The following is a 21,126-nucleotide window of genomic DNA, read 5'->3' on the forward strand; positions in this document are numbered from 1 at the left end:
TCAGAGTTATATGAGAGTTATTACTCTCAGTGGCCACAAGGTCACGCACACACCCCAAACCCCAAAAGAATTATCTCCTCCCTTAAACCACCTGAAGAGAAGGACCAGGGGAGACATGATAGCAACTTCTAATATTTGAGGGGCTGCCCCAGAGAGGAGGAAGGGGTCAAGCTATTCTCCAAAGCACCAGAAGGCCAGACAAGGAATAATGGATGGAAACTGATCGAGATTCAACCTGGAAATAAGGAGGAATTTTCTGACAAGGAGAACAATCAATGAATGGAACAGAAGTTGCCTTCAGAAGTTGTGGGAGCTCCATCCTTGGAGGCTTTCAAGAAGAGACTGGACTGCCCTCTGTCAGAAATGGTGTAGGGTCTCCTGCTTGAGGGGGTTGGACTAGATGACCTACAAGGCCCCTTCCAACTCTGTTAATCTGTAATCTAATCTGCCCTGTTGGGACTTGGTTCAATAGGTTTGATTAATTCCATGCCATAGGTCAAATTGGTGAGAAAAAAACATGGAACATAGAAGGACAGAGTTGGAAGAGCTCTCTCTCGGAGGTCTTCTAATCCAACCCCCTGCTCAACCCCCTAGACCATTCTAGACAAATGTCCAGTTTTTTCTTGAAAACCTCCAACAAGGGAGCAACCACAACTTCCAGAGGGAAGACATTCCATTGATTAATTATTCTTATTGTCAAGAAATTTCTCCTTAGTTTTATGCTGTACCTTGATAGGTTTCTATCAGGAGTGGGATTCAAAAATTTTAACAACCGGTTCTGTGGGCATGGCATAGGTGGTGGGCATGGCTTAGTGGTCATGTGACTGGCTGGGTGTGGCCAACTCAATATCACTCACATCAAGGCACGCATCTCCTCACCTGGCCTCTCATGACTGTGGGGATGCTGGAACAGTTGTAAGTGTGAAAAACGGTCATAAGTCACTTTTTTTCAGTGCCATTGTAACTTTGAATGGTTAGTCTACACAAGCAAAGTGCCAGCAAAGGAGGGAAAAATAACTCCAGAGAAGTTCCTGAGACAAGAAGTCTAGTCCTGCCAAGAATGTAATAAGGGCTAACAGAGAAGCAGTTTCTGTAAGCAACACCAGAATGCTTCCTTCCTGCCTTCCTTACAGGATTAGCCCAGTAATTTCTTCTAACAACCAGTTCTCCAAACTGCTTAGAATGTTAACAACCGGTTCTAGTGAATAGGTGTGAACCAGTAGAATCCCACCTCTGTTTTCTATCTGTTATTTTTTCTTCTGCCCTCAAGTGCTTTGAAGAATAAGTCAATCCCGCCTTCTCTTTAAAAGCCCGTATTGGAAGTCTACTATTATGTGCCCCCCACCCCCCCATTTCTTATCCTCTTTAGGTTAGACATATCCAGTACTCTCAATCTTTCATCATATGGTTTAGCCTCCTGTCCTATGACAATCTTTGATGCTGTTCTCTGCACTCTTTCTAGAATCTCAGGATCTTTTTTTGTACCTTTAAATAATTGCTGCTTTTTGGTATCTCAGACCAATAAAACAGGGGTCCTCAAACTTGGCAACTTTAAGACGGGGACTTCAACTCCCAGAATTCCTCAGCCAGCAAAGAAAGTTGCCAAGTTTGGAGACCTCTGCAATAAAAGCTCACCTTTTCTCTGAGTTTAGGAGCCCTTTTTTAAATGTTGAGTTGCATGTGGATCTCCCCATCAGTTAAAAAAACAACTATTTTAATATAATTGGGAACAGAACCAAGTACAGGCAGTCCTCAACTTACAACAGCTCATTGAGTGGCCATTCAAAGTTACAACGGCACTGAAAAAAGAGGATTTAGGACTGTTTCTCACTCTTACAACCGCTATAGCATTCCCCCCTGGTCACATGATCAAAATTCAGATGCTTGTTAACTGACTCTATTTATGACGGTTGCGGTATCCTGGGGACACATGGTCCCCTGTTGCGACCATATGATGAGCCAAGTTAGTGGGGCTCCATTGTAGTCATAAGTCAAGGGCTTCCTGTAGTGGTATTTACCTGTAATTATTGACTTCTGTGAAGAAGAATTTAAATGCATTTCTGGGACAGCACCTCAGGGTCCAATTGCTTCTATACCAGAAAGCAATTAAGGGGGTTATTTTATTTTGTGGGAAACTTGCAAGTCTGCATTTGAGTCAGCTACCCTTTATGCCATCTTAACCGGATTGAAGAACTGCAGACAGAGACTTTATTTGACAAGGCCAGCTGCCTAGTAAGGGCCCTAAAAGTAAAGAAACACCAATCCAACTCCTCCATCACTCCACTTAAAGAGATTTGTGGAAGTTAAACTTCCCCTTTCAGATAAAGAAACTTTCTTGGAACATCCTTGCTTCCACATGAAGTCACTCTTGATGTTCTCAAACCACCACCACCACCACCACCACCACCACCACCACCACCGTGTTGTTTTCTAAAATGGAGCTTTTAGAATGGAACTTTTTGAGGAATGAAATTGAAAGAGAATTAGGTCAATCAGAATAGAGCTGGAAGGGACCTTGGAGGTCTTCTAGTCCAACCCCCTGTTCAAGCAGGAGAGCCTATGTCAGACAGGTGGCTGTCCAATCTTCTTAAAAACCTCCAGTGATGGAGCACCCATAACTTCTGTTCCATTGGTTAATTGTCTTCACTGTCAGGAAATTTATCCTTAATTCCAGGTTACTTCTCTCCTTGATTAGTTTCCATCCATTCTTTCTTGTCCTGCCCTCAGATGGTTTGGATAATAGGTTGACCTTCCCCTCTTTGTGGCAGCCCCTCAAATACTGGAAGATGGCTATTGTGCCCCCCCAGTCCTTCTTTTCTCTAGACTAGCCAAACCCAATTCCTGCAACATACATTTTCATATATTTTAGTCTCCAGGCCTTTAATTGTCTTCGTTGCTCTATTTCTTCTCTTCTTTCCAGTTCCAATTCAGTTGTGAAACTTATAATGACTTGGTCTGGTTTTGTGTTTTATTTATATTTTCCCCAAACTTTCCTCCTTTCTGTCTGGGCTCAGGTGATGCTATGCTAAAGATCCTTGATAAACAAGGCTTGAGTGCTTCTTCCCACCCTCTGCTTGTGGCATTGCAGATTGTGTCCTGTTAAACCAGCCTTCCCCATGAGCCCGGCCTGGTGCTAAGCCAATGTTTGCTTAACTCCAGCAGTGTTTGCTCGAAGAGCTACAGTTGGCTGGGTTCCCACGCTGCACTGACCTCACCAACCATGATTTACAATCCACAGTGGCTGGATTCACAAAGACCAGCAGCAAATGCATGCAGGCTGGCTTATTGTGATGCCTAAAACACACACACGCACGCACACACTTCCTCCAGCCAACCTAGAACTATCCGGTTTGTTCCCTCCAATGTCTTTCATTGCCTGGCTGCCTTCCCAATTGGTAGCTGGAGCTGAATGGAAAACCCTGAACAACAATTGTGTTTGAGTGTCCCAGCATTGGCGCCCCTCCCTCAGCAGAGAACATTAGACAAGGGGGAGGCAAGGCTGGATTGGTCTGGAATGGATGGGAGTCTTGCATAATTTGTGAGCACGTGCCAGGAGTGTTACACGCTTTTTTATGCGGGAGGTAATGCCTTGGGGCCTGGCTAAAGAGTTAAGGGAACAGCCCGTCTGAAATGTGTCCTTGTGTGCATAACATGTGAACTTGTCTCTAGCCGTGTTCACACAACATCCTTTGCAGACAGACTTAAATAATTCACAGGTAGTCCTCATCTTATGACAACAATTGAGCCCAAAATGTCTGCTGTTAAGTGAGACATTTGTTAAGTGGGTTTTGCCCTGTTTTACGAACTTTCATTGTTAAGGGAATCACTGCCTTTGATAAGTGAGTAACCCAGTTGTTAAATGAATCTGGGGAAAAAAACAGGGAGCCTAAGGGTTATGGCAGCCTTGGAGAGCATCTTAGGAACCAGTGAGTTTCAAGGCAAGATTTGATTTAGGAAGGCGGAAAACTTTTGCAGAAAGAAAAAGCTAGAGGAGGCTTCTACAGCTGCTTGGTATATGCTTTCTTTCTTCTCATCTAAAGGAGAGACTCTCCTTCCTGGGACCATTTCTTTATAGCTTTGTTCAATTTGGCTTTTCCTTCAGAAATTCCATATCCTGTTATTCCCATTCTCCTATTATCATCTCAACAATCCTAAGAAATTGACTGAACTGAAGGGGAGGAACAGGCTTGAGTTCTCCTAGCACACGGCCATTTCTGAAAAATTACAGACAGGGTCCATTAACTCTAGGACAGGGAAATGCCAAAGTTGGAGGATAGACTAGGAGAATGAAAAAAAAACAACCCCAAAAATATTCCAACTTACCGTTGCTAAGCATGGATGTGTCCCCGAAAGTCTTCAGGAGTCGAACTGGGTTCTTGTCAGCCACTGCAGTCCTTGGAGAATATAATGCCATAATTGTGCAACGGATTAGATGAAGAGTTTGGGGTCAGTTTGCCTGTTGCAGGAGCCCTTCCTGTATCTGAGCAAGTTGTGTTTAGCTGAGGCCAAACCAGCTGATTTATTTATTTACACATTGCATGCACAACAGTTACGCTTTGCAAATCTGAACTTTAAGGCTTAGTGTGTTGAGTGAGGTAAGCCTTGCCAATACTAGTAGTCTGTCGCTTACAAAGAGCATGTAAAACTCACCACGCTCTTGTAGGCAGATTGGAGCCCTGGCCAGAATGCCTGTGGAATCGTCCCTTTCACCCTGTTTGGCTGCTCAGGTTGGGAGAATTTGTAGTTTGCTCCAGCTCTCTAGAACAGGGATGTCAAACTCAATGCCCGGGGACCAGATCGGGCCCGTGGGGTCACCCTGGAAACAGTAAAGGATCAGCCCGTGGTGCCTTTGCCAACAAAAACGGAGCTCAGGAGAGAGACCCTCTGGGACTCTGTTTTCTCTGGCAGGAGTTGCAGGAGGTAGTCGCAGCTGAAAACTGACCTCGGGAGAGATTCTGGGGCTCTGTTTTCACTTTCGCAGCTGAAAACGGAGCTCAAGAGCCCATTTTCACTGGCAGACCACTTGGGCTCCCACAGGCATCTCCGATACGAGTGACACCCACCCTGGCCATGCCCCCCCAGCCCACCCACCCCCGAAGTCAAACACAATCCTGATGCGGCCCTCAATGAAATCGAGTTTGACAGCTGTGCTCTAGAAGAGAAGCGTGCCTCACATCAGCTCGTTTGAAACGTTGGCAGCATTTGGGCAGTCTCTCTGCCAATCTTGAAAAGCTGGCAGGGTTAGAGCCAGTCAGTCAGTGCCTGAACATCTCAGGGTGAGTGTGCCAAGCCAGCGCTGAATCGGTCCGATGGAGACGTTCCCATTTAGAAATCCTCATGCCCACCCACGATCCTCTCCTGACCATACCGCCTGTTGTTACCACGATCCAGCATGGCATTTGCTTGCTGCATTCTGGACAATAGATTGGAGCACATTCCAATGGCCTCCAAAGTGGGATCCTGTTCTCCTGTCAGTGGATTCCTCCAAAAAGGATGCAAAGTTCTTGAGATACTGCTTGTTGAGAGGAATATGTTATTTTAGCTTAGTTTAGTTTAGTTTAGTTTACACCTTGTACAATGAAATTAAATGCCATCTTCATTGTACATTATAACTATAAAAATAAAACACAAACACACATCCTTCACATTCTATACAACTGGTATTGCATTCATATTGTACTCGACAGTAGAATTCAATAGAGTTGCTGTCCTGGGATAGAAGCTGTTTTTCAGCCTGTTTGTCCTTGTTTTTATTGTCCTGTAACCTCTGCCGGATGGTAATAGCTCAAAAAAAGGGTGCCCGGGATGAGATGGATCTTTGAGGATGTCTTGAACTTCCGTGTCTGAACAACACTACAACAGTTACAACAATTCACTTACTAACCATTCGAAAGTACAACGCCACTGAAAAAAGTGACTTAGCACCATTTTTCACACTTATGATCCTTGCAACATCGCCACAATCATGGGATTTATATTTGGATGCTTAACAACTGGCTCATTTTATGACGGTTGCAGTGTTCTGGGGTCATGGAATCCCCTCCTGCAACCTCCTGAAAAGCAAAGTCAAATGGGGAAACCAGATTCACATAGCCATGTTACTAACTGAACAACTGCAGCGACTCACTTAACAAACGTGGCAAGAACAGTCGTAAAATGGAGCAAAACCCACTTGACAAAGGTCTCAATTAGCCACATAAATTTCAGGCTCAGTTTGTGGTTATAAGTGGAAGGCTACTGGTATGTGCTTTTCTTGAGCAGGAACAGGTTGGACTAGAAGACCTCTAAGGCCCCTTCCAGCTCTATTCTGATTGATTGCAATGTGTGGAAAGTCCTTTAGTTGAGCTAACTGGTGTCTCCTGCAGCTGCTGGGAGATTTCCTTGCCTGTCTACATCGGCTGAATTATCCACTTGTTGACTAATGAACTGGTGTTCTCCAGTAACATGACGCACCCCAAAGGGATGCAGCACAGTTGCCCAGTTTCCTTGATGCTGCCCAGCTCTTCACCTCAGTGAGTTGCAGCGTGTGTAGCCACGATCCCCTTGGCAATGACTTTCTCTCAGCATAAGGCCTATCGCAAAGATCTGGTGTGGTTCATTTGCAGTGTTTCTGATTCCCTCTGTTCCTGCACCCAACGGTATATTCTCCAGGTTCTACCGCTGAAGCAGCCACCATAGCCAAAAATCTGCCTGAATCCAAATAGTGCTAACCCTGCTCGCTGATCCTCCCAGTGTTTCTTGCAGCTAAGGGATGGAATAGAGCTGGAAGGCACTTTGGAAGTCTTCTAGTCCAACCCCATACTCAAGCAGGAGACCCTGGTGGCGATCCAGTCTCTTGTTAAAAGCCTCCAGGGATGGAGCAGCCATAACTTCTGGTAGCAAGCAGTTCCACTGGTTAATTGTTCTCCCTGTTAGGAAGCTTCTTTTTCATTCCAGCTTGCTTCTCTCATTGATTGGTTTCCATCTGTTCTTTGTTGTCCTGCCTTCTGTTGCTTTGGAAAATAGGTTGACCCTCCCCTCTTCTTTGTGGCAGCCCCTCAAATACTTGAATATTGCTATCATGTCACCCCTAGTCCTTCTTTTCTCTAGAGTGGCCATACCTAGTTCCTACGACCATTCTTCATAGGTTTTAGTCTCCAGGCCTTTGATCATCTTAGGTGCTCTTCCTTGCACTTTTTCCAAAGTGGAGTAGAGTGGAGTGGAGTGGAGTGGAGTAGAGTAGAGTAGAGTAGAGTAGAGTAGAGTAGAGTAGAGTAGAGTAGAATTCAGAATAGAATAGAATAGAATAGAATAGAATAGAATAGAATAGAATAGAATAGAATAGAATAGAATAGAATAGAATTGGAAGGAATAGAATAGAATAGAATAGAATAGAATAGATATTGGAAGGAATAGAATAGAATAGAATAGAATAGAATAGAATAGAATAGAATAGAATAGAATAGGGAATGGGAATAGGTTAGAGCTTGGAGATCTTCTAGTCCAACCCTCTGCTCAAGCAGGAGACCCTAGATCATTGCAGACAAGTGACTGTCCAGCCTCTTCTTCTCCAGGATTGAAGAACCCATAATTTCTGGTGGCCAGCTGTTCCACTGGTTATTTGTCCTCACTGTTAGGAACTTTCTCCTTAGTTCCAGGTTGCTTCTCTCCTTGATGAATTTCCACCCGTTGCTTCTCATCCTGCCTTCTGGTGCTTTGGAGAATAATTTGACCCCTTCCTCTTCTTTGGGGCAGCCCCTCAAATACTGGAATGCTGCTATCATGTCACCCCTAGTCTTTCTTTTCTCTAGTGGCAATGCCCAGTTCCTGCAACCATGCTTCATATGTCAAAACATCTTTGAATATGACCGTTTCTCACTCTTACAACCTTCCCAGCATCCCCTTGATCATGCGTTCAAATTTCAGATGCTTGGCAACTGGTTCATACTTACGACAGTTGCGAGTGTCCCACGGTCACGTGATTCCTTTTTGCCACGTTATGAGGAGCAAAACTCTATGGGGAAGCCAGATTCCCTTAACAACTTTGTGACTAACTTAACTGCAGTGATTCACTTAGCAATTGTGGCAAGAAAACTCATAACATGGGGGGTAAAACGCACTGAATCAACATCTCGATTTGCAGAAATTTTGGAGACTTAATTGTGGTCACAAGTCGAGGACTACCCATAGTAGGCAGCTTGCCTACTGTGAATTAACTCCCCTTTGAACGAACGTCGTGCCTGTGACAAACTCTTTTGGGTGGGCAGGGAGGGTATCTTTTGCAAAACACCTTTTGCAAAATCTCCTGCAACTCTTACTATATTCTCTCCCTGTATACCAATGACTGCATCTCAAACGATCCATCTGTTAAAATACTGAAGTTTGCTGATGATACAACAGTGATTGGTCTCATTCGAGATGACGAATCCGCATACAGGCAGGAGGTTGTACAACTTGCCTCGTGGTTTAACTGGAACTATCTGGAACTGAACACACTCAAAACCGTAGAAATGGTGGTAGACTTTAGAAGAAACCCTCCCATACTACCACCTCTTACAATACTAGACAACACAACATCAATAGTAGAGACCTTCAAATTTCTAGGATCTACTATATCACATGACCTAAAATGGACACCTAACATCAAAAACATCATCAAAAAAGCACAACAAAGAATGTTATTTCTGCGCCAACTCAGGAAGCTCAAACTGCCCAAGGAGCTGCTGATCCAGTTCTACAGAGGAATTATTGAGCCTGTCATCTGCACCTCTATAACTGCCTGGTTTGGCTCTGCAACCCAACAGGACAGACTCCAGAGGGTAATTAGGACTGCAGAAAAAATACAACGGCTACCAACCTGCCTTCCATTGAGGACCTGTACCCTGCACGAGTCAAAAAGAGAGCTGTGAAAATATCTCCAGACCCCTCACATCCCGGACATAAATTGTTTCAACTCCTTCCCTCAAAACGACTCTGTAGAGCACTGCACACCAGAACAACTAGACACAAGGAGAGTTTTTCCCCAAACTCCATCACTCTGCTAAACAAATAATTCCCTCAACACTGTTCCAACTATTTACAAAGTGTACACTACTATTACTGTTAATCTTCTCATCACTCCTTATCACCCATCCCCTCCCACTCGTGATTGTAGGACTGTAACTTTGTTGCTTGTATCCTTACGATTTATATGGACTGTTTCCTAGTATGATTTGATTGCTTATTGTACCCTATGACTATTATTAAGTATTGTACCTGATGATTCTGTCTCTTGACAAATGGATATTTTCTTTTATGGACACTGAGAGCATTTGCACCAAGACTAATTCCTTGTGTGTCCCATCACACTTGGCTTATATTCTACTATGGGAAATATCTCCCCAAGTAAGTGAGATTTGAAAACTGCTGGCTGCGGGTTTCCAGTTGCTAGGCAGGGAGGGAAGACAACCAACCCAGCTTTTGTACAAGCTTTGCAAGAAGAGCACAGCTGTGTGTGCTGAGTCTCGTGTGGCTTGTTGTGCTGCAGGGGCCCTTACAGAAGGGCCAGCTTCTTTTTTCTCTCTCCCCTACCCCCCCCCATATTTGCTGAGACACATGACTCTTAAGTCAGCTCTTGTCAAAAAAATAGAATCAACCCTCTTGACTGCATTATTGCACAAAGGTTTGGCAACAGGAAGTCCCTGTCTTCTTGCTTCTCCTTTCTTAGGGGAGGTTGCTGGGACCATTTTTCACTTTACCAGAGTCCTAATCTTGATCACAGGGCTTGGAGATATTTTCATTCTGGGGCCTTTCTAACTAAGACTTTCCACTATTTGGGGTCACTTGCAGCCGTACTGCAGTTTGGTTTGTGGGTCCTTTTAGACTTTTTTGGACTTAATAAAGTTGTATTCTTGACTTTGTCTCTGTTCCAGTTGGTTTCTCTGTCTGCTTCTGTCAAGCCAAGGGATCTGGTCCAAGTTCCTGGAGCTCCCATTTCTGGTGTTTGCATCAGCATGGGGTTTTTTTTGGGTCTCTGCCACAGCCCAATCACACTATCAGCCATGTGCAAGGAATAATGCTGTACTTACTCTATGAATGCCTTGGAAGAGCATTGTTGAGTCTGAGCAGGCGTATTATCAAATGAGTCATGTGATTAGTTCAGAATAGAATAAAAAATGCCAGAGCTGGAAGGGACCTCAGAGGTCTTCTAGTCCAACCTCCTGCTCAAGCAGGAGAGCCTACACCATTTCTGACAGGTGGCTGGTCCAATCTCTTCTTGAAAGTCTCAAGTGATGAAGCTCCCACAACTTCTGAAGGCAACTTCTGTTCCATGGGTTGATTGTTCTCACTATCAAAAACTTCTCCTTATTTCCAAGTTGAATCTCTCCTTGTTCAGTTTCCTTCCATTCTTCCTTCTCTGGCCTTCGGGTGCCTTGGAAAATAACTTGACCCCTTCCTCCTCTCTGGGGCAGCCCCTCAAATATTGAAAGACTGCTCTCCTGTCTCCCCTGATCCTTCTCTTTGCTAGACTAGCCAAGCTCAGTTCCTGCAACCGTTCATCATATATTTGAGCCTCCAGTCCCCTCATCATCCTGGTTGCTCTTCTCTGCACCTTTTCCAGAGTCTCAACATCTTTTTTATAGTGTGGTGACCAAAGCTGGATGCAGTACTCTAGGTGTGGCCTTACTAAGAATAGGTAGATCACCTCTTCTCTGTGGCAGCCCTTCAAATATTGGAAGAGTGCTGTCATGTCACCCATAATCCTTCTATTCTTTAGACTACCATACCCAGTTCCTGCAACTGTTCTTAACACAGTTTATCATCTAGAGCCCTGATCATCTTGATTGCTTTTCTCTGTACTCCTTCTAGAGTCTCAACATCTTTTTGGTATCATATTGACCAAAATTGGACACGGTATTCCAAGTGTGGCCTGATCAGTGCAGTATAAAGTGGTACTAACACTTCTCATTGTCTTGATGCTATCCCTTTGTTGATACAGCCTATGACTGCATTGGCTTTTTTGGCAACTGCAGCCACATTAACTGGCTTGTACTTAAGTGGTCGTAAATGTTTTAACATTATTAATTTTCTACAAAGGATTTAGGGGTTTCCCAAATGCTGAGGTGGTTCCAGTTTTCTGAAGAAGAAAAAAATTAAAATTAACTGACGTTGCAGCGCAGTCTTTCAGGTGTTCCACCTTACCACCTACCCTTATTGTTGACGTCCAAGAGCCCTTTAGCCCATTAGCCCTTTAGAGTGATAAATAAGCAGTTTGGAATGCCTTGGGAAGAGGAAGAAGATGAAGTCACAAAGGAAGAAGCAGGAAGTTCTTTTATTCATTTGTTTGGAAAATTTATACAGCCGCCTACTCACTCACGGTAACTCTAGGCGGCCTACAGAAAATAAAAACGCAATGTAGAAGAAATAATAATAAAATAATAACACACACATACCCCACACACATGGCAACCCACACTCATATTAATGGGCTCCGCCTGTTCTGACCCACGCCCTTTTCCACAAATCAAACACAGTCCAAAGGGAACAGAAACCTTTTAGTGCTTCTGCAAAATAATTAGCTGTGATAAGCACAAGCCTTGCCAAACTGTGCGAGACAGCCAAAAGATAAGAGACAAGAAATAATTTGCAACACAAGAATCTTCAAATACAAACTCAGGATACTGGAATGTCCACGAGGCTGGAGTTTCAAAACGTCTTTGCTTTCTGCAAAGAACATTTGTTTCACAGCTGGCTTTTATCTTCTTGAAGGGGGGGCCATTACCTTGCAGCCTTACTTCTGAGTCGCCTGTGCTGCTGCAGCTGCTTTCCTACGAGCAATTCTGCACGCACGTGCACTTGGCACAGGCTCCTCGGGAACCTCCTCATCGCTGCTGCCAGCCCCCACAATCTCTGAAGGCAGGAGTCCACTCCCTGATGGTCCTGGCTTCTCATCTGAGTCCTCGCTCTCCTCAGTCATCCACACCTGCCGCCGGCTAACCACAACACTGTCTCACTCTGGGTTCCCCAGGCCCGCTGGCAGAACCAGGCCTTCAGGGCCTTCTAAAAGAGGGTCACAATGGGGCCAATCTAATTTCTGGAGGGATGATGTTCCAGGGGAAGCGAGCCACCATGGAGAAGGCCCTTCCTCTGGATCCCACCAGGGGGATCTCCCTCGGGAGTGGGACCCACAGCATTCCTTGCCTCTGATGGGTCGTGTAGATGTGACTGGCAAGAGATGGTTATCCTTCCCCCCCACCTGAGGCCCCAAGCCATGAAGGGCTTTAAAGGGACAAGCAGCACCTTGAATTGCACCCGGAAGCAAATCGGCAACCAACACAAGAGAAGTGACACAAGGTCCGCACAAAACCATGCGGGCCGCTGCATTCTGCACCAACTGGAACTTCCGGATGCTTTTCAAGGGCAGCCCCACCTACAGCTCATTGCAGTAGTCAAGAGGGAAGGTGGAGAGAGCAGGAGCAACCGTGAGTAGGGATTGTTTCACTGGTTTTGCTCCTATGCCCAGAGAGAATTCAACAAGCAGAACAGCCTGAAACTATCCTGGCTGCATTTTCCAGCGGATTTGGAAAACCTGGGCGTCAGAGAAATCTCCGATGGTCCGGCAGCATCCACGGAAAGTGACTTTCTGCAGATTCGGACCACAAATCACCTGGCCCATGTTTTCCGGAACAGATTACCCCTCTATTCACAAAGGTGAAGCCCTCTGCAATTGACTCAGACCTTCCAATTTAAGCCTTGGAGTGACAATCAAAAGCTTCCTAAACATGGAATTAAGAAGGCACAAAAAAGGGCTCATTGGGTTAAATTTAGACTCTTTGCAAAGTGGCTCACTTCATCTGCACATGATGTGAAACGGAAAGGGGGGGGGCTGCGCAGGTCCACTTTGCAGGTATACGGGATGTAGGTACCTTAACCCTGCAAAGGGGATGATAGCTGAACATGAATTTGGCCCAAGCCGTTGATAGCAGAATCCTCCTCCAGATAGGTGACACCAAAGGATGTTTTTTTTTTCCCTTTCATGTGCCTGGAGGCTTTCCAGAAAAGAATTGGACAACCATTTGCCTGGGATGGAATAAGGAGTCCTGCCCTGGGCAAAAGGGTTGGTCTAGAAGACCTCCAAGGTCCCTTCTAGCCCTACAATTCTAAGATTCTATGACCTTGAGAGAGAGAGAGAGTGTGTGTGTGTGTGTACTAGAAAACTTCAAAGGTCCCTTACAGCCCTGCCTAGATTCTATGACTCTATCACCTTGAGTGGGGGTGGGTGGGTGGTGGGCTAGAAGACCTCAAAGGTCCCTTATAGCCCTGCCTAGATTCTAAGATTCTATAAGGGACCTTCGAGGTCTTCTAGTCCACCCCCCCCCAAGTTCATAGAATATTCTATGAGCTTGAGCGGGGGGGGGTGGACTAGAAGACTTTGAACGGGGGGGGGTGGACTAGAAGACTTTGAAGATCCCTTATAGACTAAATTCTATGATCTTGAGTGGGAGGATGGATTAGAAAACCTCAAAGGTCCCTTATAGCCTAGAGTCTTTGAGCTTGAGCGGGTTGGGGGGATGGACTAGAAGACCTCAAAGGTCCCTTATAGCCTAAATTCTATGAGCTTGAGCGGGGGTGTGTGTGGACTAGAAGACCTCAAAGGTCTTTTATGGGTGTTTATGAGCCTTCCCCCAGTCTTCTAGATAGCTTGGAACTCAGCTAGCACATCTGGAGAGCACCAGGTTGGCTGAAAGTTTGCTTGTCTTTGAGTGCCGAGGCATCTATGCACGACAGGGACGGTGGTGGAATTTCTCCGTCAGACGCATGGTTGTCATGGTTATAGGAAGCAAGAGAGGTACAGGAAAAGATAAACTGCCTGAGTGTCTTTTTTTTCTTTTTCTTTTCCCTCTCTCCTCCTCCTCCTCCTCCTCCTCTTCGTTTTTTCTCTCCGCCTCCTCCTCCTCCTCGGTCGCATCTCCTCAATCTGGGCTTTCCAAGCCAACTCACAACGTGGGGCTGTGTCGGTTTTCGTTGCTGCTGCTCAGGGGATTGAGTCAGACCAGAGGTTTCAGATGACTCAGTCCAGATCCTCCTTCGGGCTAGGATGAGCGCTCCGAGAGTTTACGAAGGGCAACTGGCCCTTGGGATGTCAAGAGCCCCTGGGCACCCCCTTCCCGTCCCAGGGGGGAGCAGGAACGGACAGCGGCTGAGCCAGAACCAGAGAGGGAGCGTGGGAAAGGTGTGTTTGGGGACAGGTGTTTGGGGTCTTTCGTCTGGGTGTGAAGAAGAGGCCATCCTGTATGAGGTCAGAATCAGGAGGGAATTGGGGCTGGTTAATTTTCTTAAGCGACTTGTTTCCTCTGAAAGTTTGGTTGGTGTTTTTTTTTTTTTTAAAGTATTTATAGCTTAAGTCGCTGGCTTGACACATCAAATGTGCAGTAGCACATTTTTACAAGCCTGATTGATTTCTACTTATGATAAAGAGGTGGAATTCAGCTGGTTTTAGGTTTGTTTGTTTTTTTAAATTGCATTTTGCTTGCTGGTTTTGAGTCATTTGTTGAAGCGGTCAAGCTTTTTGGCTTTGTTCCGAATCCCATCAACTCCATAAGTAGATGTGGAAACGGGAAGGGTCCTCGCTGTGGGTCAGTTGGGTTGGTGCTGATGATCTTAGAGACCCCTTGTAATTTGAGAGGGTCCTGGGTCTTTTACTGTACAGCTTCAGGTTCAGCAGCTAAGTCTTTCCACGCAAAATGGGAAACGGGTAAGCATTATCTTGGATTGAAAATTATTTAAGCAACATTTCTCTCAAGTGAGTCTATACATAAGAAGAAATGTGCTACAGAAAATTTTGGATATGGTATAGATCAGGAAGGTGGCCCCCAGTTGCTGTATTTCTGACCTCAAATACTTTCAGATTTTGTGGTTTTCAGGAAAAAAAGAATATAACATGTTTTCATATTGGCATGTTGGTACTTGAGTGCTAAAGATTTTAATGTGCCCACTCCCAGGTATGTCTGCATTAAAGGTATCTGAAAAATTAAATTTTTTTTTTTTTAATGCAGCCTCTCTGGTGTTAAATATAACATGCATTCATCTGTGTGATCCCACCCTACGTAAGTGATGGAGTCGAATGTGTGAATGCTTTTGAGGTGGCAGGAAAAATCAGAATCCAGCAATTCAGGTCAAGAGGATTTCGTTTACCAGTTCCCTCCTGATAAGAAACAAACCCCCTTTTCTCTTTATTTCTTTTTTTCTTCAGAACAAAGAAAAAGAAAGGATGAAGGAAGGCAAAGATAAGGACGCCCGCTACACCAATGGGCACCTCTTCACTTCCATTACGGTCTCTGGCATGACCATGTGCTACGCGTGTAACAAGAGCATCACTGCGAAAGAGGCGCTGATTTGTCCAAGTGAGTAAGCCTCTTCCTGATGAACTCGGGGTGTCTATGTGTCATAATTTGGAATGGATTCAGCAGAGTGAAAGTGTGTGCTCAACAGTTGGGAGGCAGGAGGGGGCGGTTTCCCCAATCCTTTCCCCTCCCACTTTAATTTCCCTTAGAGTAGCACAAATCCATGTACAGGCAGTCCTTGACTTATAACTGCAATTGAGCCCAAAATTGCTGTTGGCTCAGTGGCAAAGACGCTGAGCTTGTTGATCAGAAAGGTTGGTGGTTCGAATCTCTAGCGCCACGTAATGGAATGAGTTCCTCGTCCCAGCTTCTGCCAACCTAGCAGTTCGAAAGCATGTAAAAAAATGCAAGTAGAAAAATAGGGACCCCTTCAGTGGGAAGGGAACAGTGTTCCGTGTGCCTTCGGCTTTTAGTCCTGCCGGCCACATGACCACGGAGACGTCTTTGGACAGCGCTGGCTCTTCGGCTTTGTCACAGAGATGAGCAGCGCCCCCTAGAGCCAAAAATGACTAGCACACATGTGCGAGGGGAACCTTTACCTTTAAGTGAAAATTTAAGTAAATTAAGCGAAAAGTGAAGTTACTTTTGCCCCATTTTACGATCTTTCTTGCCACCGTTGTTAAGTGGATCGCTCCAGTTGTTAAGTTGGTAATACTGTCATGAAGTGAATCTGGCTTCCCCGCTCGCCAGAAGCTCGCAGAAGTGGATCACATGTCCCCCAAGCCATTGCAACCGTCATAAATATGAGTCAGTTGCCAGGCATCTGAATTTTGATCACGTGACCATGGCAATGCTGTAATGGTCATAAGTGTGAAAAAATGGTTGCAAGTCACCTTTTTTCTGTGCCGTTGTAACTTTGAAATGTCACTGACTGAATTGTTGTAAGTCGAGGACCACCTGTACAGTTCTACTACATAGTTAAATATGCTTAGGCATAAGACAGTGCCGTTGGAAGTTGGTGCACATTGTGGCAGTAAACAGTCAACAATAGAATAGAATTCTTTATTGGCCAAGTGTGATCAGACACTTGTAAGGAATTTGTCTCCGGTGCATAAGCTCATATAAACAGCAAGTAATAGTTCACAGGTCGTAAATCATAGTTACGAGCATTAAATGTAAGTTGCAAACAACCATTGATAAATGGTAAGAAACCAAATAGGAGAAGATAGTTGTCAGGATTCCAGCAATTGCCCTAATTAAATTATGATTCTCAAGCCAAGCTTCAAAAAATTTCAAAGGATTCATTAGAGGCGACATACTGGCACTGCCCTGTATGCAACCAACTCTGGCAGACGTAATTTACAGTCCCCTGTGACCCTGTTTCTCCTCTCCTCCTTGGTTGTCTCATAAACCAGATTCTCCAATTGAGCACGTTCACAGGCTGGGTGTCATCATTCATATTTTCCAATTAAATATATTTGAGGGCAAAAGCTCTGGTAGTTTAGTTACAATCTTTTAAAGATAAGAGTTGGAATGTACTTTCGCCTTCAAACTGCTTCCAGATTTCCTTCTTTCCCCTCCTTCCCTTTTTTTTTTATGGCAACTACTAAAACAGGCATAGGAATGATTTATGAGTTGACAATAGTAGGAAAGAAGAGAAATCAGACAAAGAAATCAGACAAGAAGAGAAATCAGACAATCAGTCAGAATGACTTAGTTGTTCAGCAGAGTGATGGCATGTCTGGTTGTTTTGGCGTGCAATGCCTTGCAGCGCCATCCCGAGGGGAGGAGTTGAAACAGTTTACGTCCAGGATGTGAGGGGTCTGCAGATATTTTCTCAGCCCCCTTTCTGGCTCCTGCGTTATTCAGATCCTCATGGAAGGCAGGCGGGTTGCAATGTTGTTGTTTTTTTCTGAAGTCCTGACTCTCCGTCGAAGTCTGTCCCTTTCCTGTTTGGTTGCTGTGCCAAACCAGACAGTTATATACTGTACGTTATATATGTATATAATGACAGACTCAGTTATTCCTCTGTAGAACTGCATCAGCAGCTCCTTGGGCACTTCTGAGCTTTCTGAGTTGGTGCAAGAACAACATCCTTTGTTGTGCCTTTTCAATGATGGCTCTAATGTTAGGTGTCCATTTCAAATCCTGGGAGATTATAGAACCCAGAAACTTGAAGATCTCTAGGATTGAATATTGCGTTGTCTAATATAGTAAGATATTGGTGGCAGAATAGAAAAGCCCCTCCTAAAATCCACTCTCACCTCTACTGTTTTAAGTGGGATGAAAGGGTGCATCTATTTCCCACCCACCCACCCACTGTCCCCCAAAAGGCATTTTTAGCAACCCAGCAGGCAGAAACTCTGATTAACATCGGCTGTTCAGAAATAAGCCGAGATAATTAAGCCTGGTCGCATACTGTGTGTTGGCTTTATGTTAACTGCTTTCTTCCTTGGAAACCCTTAACTTATGACCCCAATTGGGTCCAAAATTTCTGTTGCTAAGCAAGACCGTTATTAAGTGAGTTTTCCCGATTTTAGGACCTTGCCACAAATATCTCACTTAACCACAGAATTCAGGCTCGGTTCAGCTCGTAAGTTAAGGGATACCTGTATTTCAGAGTGACTTTTGCTGGGAAATGCAAATGTTTTTCCAAGAACTGCTTATGCCAGTCTTCTGTTTCTTACATCGCTACTTTTCAATCAATCAATCAAAATAGAGTTGGAAGGGACCTTAGAGGTCTTCTAGTCCAGCCCCTTCTCAAGAAGGAGATCCTATATGATTTCAGACAAGTGACTGTCCAGTTTTTTCTTTAAAACCTCCAGTGATGGAACCTTCTGGTGGCAAGCTGTTCCACTGGTTAATTGTCCTCACTGTCAGGAAGTTTCTTCTTAGTTCTAGGTTGCTTCTCTTCTGGATCAGTTTCCATCCGTTGCTTCTTATCCTGCCTTCTGGTGCTTTGGAAAATAAGTTGACCCCCTCCTCCTTGTGCCCCCCCTCAGACACTGGAAGGCTGCTCTCCTGTCTCCCCTGGTCCTTCTCTTCCCTAGACTAGCCAGGCCCAGTTCCTGCAACCGTTCTTCGTATGATTTAGCCTCCAGTCCCCTCATCATCCTGGTTGCTCTTCTCTGCACTCTTTCTAGAGTCTCAACGTCTTTTTTATAGTGTGGTGACCAAAAGTGGATGCAGTACTCTAGGTGTGGCCTTACTAAGGTTTTATAAAGTGGTGCTAATACTTCATGTGCTTTGATGCCTCTGTTTATACAACCAGGGATTGTATTAGCTTTTTTGGCTGATGGGCCTGCGGGATTCACCCTTAGGAACTTTGCAAATTCAGAGGCTTGGCAACTGGGCCTCCCCCAGCAGATCAAGAGGTTGAGGGAGATAAGCCCCTCCAGGGACAAGGCAAAGCATCCCTTTGGCCGCTCTTAGTACATCCCACTGAGAGGCTTGTTCCCACCTAGTATCACAGTAAACCCATTGGGCTGTGACCAGAGAGATGCGGGTTCAAATCGTTGGCTGGTCCTGAAATGCCTTGAATGATTTGGAAGAGATCTCTCCCTCCCTCCCTCTCTCCTCTCTTTTTCTCATTTCTCTCCCTTTGTCCTTCCTATCTCTCTTCTCTCTCTCTCCTTCTCTCTCTCTTATTTCTCCTTCTCTCTCCTCCTCCTCTTTCTTTCTCTCCTCCTCTCTCCCTCTCTCCTTGTCTCTTCTTCTCTCTCTCCTTCTCTCTCTCTTTCCTCTCTCCTCTCTCTCCCTCTCTTTTTCTCATTTCTCTCTCTCTGTCCTTATCTCTCTTCACTTTCTCTCTTATTTCTCCTCTGTCTCTCTCTCTCCTTTTCTCTCTCTCTCTCTCTTCTCTCTCTCGTTCTCTCCTCGCTCACTCCAGCCTATCTCTATGGCTCTTTGCTAAGCCTTCCCTTTATACTGAGTAGACAGAACAAAGGGTATAAATGCAATCAATATCAACATCAGTGTAAGAATCAGTGATTCATAGGCACTCTGTTCCTTGTGCTCATTTGTTCTTCTTTGGGCCTTTTCTGTACTGAAATTAGAGCCTCTTCCATGCCAACCGTGAGCCCCCAACCCTCTTCCAACGCCTGGCCTCCGCCCTGCAAGCAGGAGAAAGAGGGTGAGAAGCTGTGTGGGTGCACCCCAATCCCAAACTCAATGTGCCAAAGCTGCCCATTCTGTGCCAGCTGCAACACATGGCGACAGCTTCATGCTGAGCAGGTAGCGCTGCTGAGATTTGCTATAAATCTCAGGGTGGACAGGAATTGGGAAGGATGGATCTTCAGGGAGTAATTTAGGACGGAGGTGGCAGGTGGCAAAGGTGCTCAGGGATTAGATTTAAAGGTGATCTTAGTACAGGGGTCCCCAATTCCCGGGCCGCATCCCACTACTGGGCCACGAGCCAGGCTCCCCTTGTTCCTCTGCCTCGCTGCTGCCAGACTCCAGATTCAGCACATAACTCCCCGATGGTCCTGGCCCCATCTCTGTATTGGACATAGGACCCCCAGACTCCCAGACTGGTCCCCATTCTTCCCACGGTCCGATTCCGCTGCTGTCTGCACTGGCTGCCAGTGAACCACAATAGTTAGTGGGCTCGGGAGGGAATGGGGATTTTGCAGTATCCTTCCCCTGCCATACCACCAAGCCACGCCCACCAAGCCACGCCCACAGAACCAGTAGTAAAAAAAAAATATGGAATCCCTCCATTGTCAAGGGACACCGTGGTAGGCGGCTCTCCTTCCTCTCATATTTGTCCCAAAAGGCATACAGGTAGATCCTCGACTTGCAACAGTTCATTTAGTGGCCGTTCTAAGTTACAAAGTGACTTAGGAGGACCATTTTTCCATCCTTGACGACCAGACTCCTCCAGCATCAGGTGATCGAAATCCAGACCCTTGGAAACCGACTCAGAGTTATGACAGTCACCATGTCCCGGAGGTCACACGGGATCTCCTTTTGTGACCTCCTTGCAAACAAAAAGTCCACGGGGAGCCAGATTCCCTTTAACCAACCGGTTACGGATTGATCAACCCACAGTGATTCACTCAACAACGGGGACGAGAGAAGTCATAAAATGGGGCAGGGCTCACTTAACACGGGTCTCCCTTAGCAACAGAAGTTGGGAGGTGCTCAATCGTGGTCGTAGGTCAAGGACTCCCTGTGTCTGATGCACAATATCGCACCTTTTTGTAAAAGACATATCCGAAGTGCAGGACTTGGCCCGGAAGGGAGCCTGGCTGTCTTGGGGAGCTGGGCCCTCCCCTTGCTTGCTCTTTCCCCACTGGTCTCAAGCCAGATTTGGCTGGTTTTCCCTTGTTTCATCACAGGAGTCCGGCTTGTGGGGGGAGTGGGCAAAGTTGCATTTCTGTCCCAGGGGCCTCTGCAGCCAGGGGTATCGTCTGGCTGAATGGTCTCATTGTCTCCAGAGCGCCCTTATCTGGGACAGTTCTTGGCCAGAGCCCACAGGCCTTAAAACCTTCCTTTTTCAAACGTGGGGGATGCCTCTGTAGCTTGGGAAAAGAAAAGAAAAAAAGGATCCTGTAGCCAGCAAGCTTTAAAACTCTTTGGTTTCCCAAGGAAGGAAGGAAGGAAGGAAGGAAGGAAGGAAGAGGAAAGGGAAGGAAGGAAGGAAGGAAGGAAGGAAGGAAGGAAGGAAGGAAGGTGATGGCAATAGCCCTTAGACTTATATCCCGCTTCACAGTGCTTTCCAGCCCTCTCTAAGCGGTTTAGAGAGTCAGCCTCTTGCCCCCAACAATCTGGGTCCTCATTTTACCGACCTCGGAAGGACGGAAGGCTGAGTCAACCTTGAGCC

The 21,126-nt window shown here is 45.6% G+C and overlaps 1 protein-coding gene across 5 annotated transcripts in view; it reads left to right on the forward strand.

Annotated features, from left to right (window-relative positions):
- The window catches only part of ARHGEF2 (Rho/Rac guanine nucleotide exchange factor 2), a 168,795-nt gene that overhangs the window by 100,636 nt on the left and 47,033 nt on the right, over nucleotides 1-21,126 (forward strand). For 4 of the 5 annotated variants that reach the window (XM_087913749.1, XM_087913748.1, XM_026721827.2 and 1 more), the window contains one exon: nucleotides 15,212-15,362. In XM_087913749.1, coding sequence (XP_087769875.1) covers nucleotides 15,212-15,362 — 151 coding nt within the window. Of the gene's footprint in view, nucleotides 1-13,950; nucleotides 14,192-15,211; nucleotides 15,363-21,126 lie in introns of those variants that run through there. The other variant, XM_026721828.2, reaches the window with a different exon arrangement.

This window comes from Pseudonaja textilis, chromosome 16, assembly GCF_049901715.1.
Source record: "Pseudonaja textilis isolate UNSWEBS1 chromosome 16, rPseTex1.2, whole genome shotgun sequence".
Lineage (NCBI taxonomy): Eukaryota > Metazoa > Chordata > Lepidosauria > Squamata > Elapidae > Pseudonaja > Pseudonaja textilis.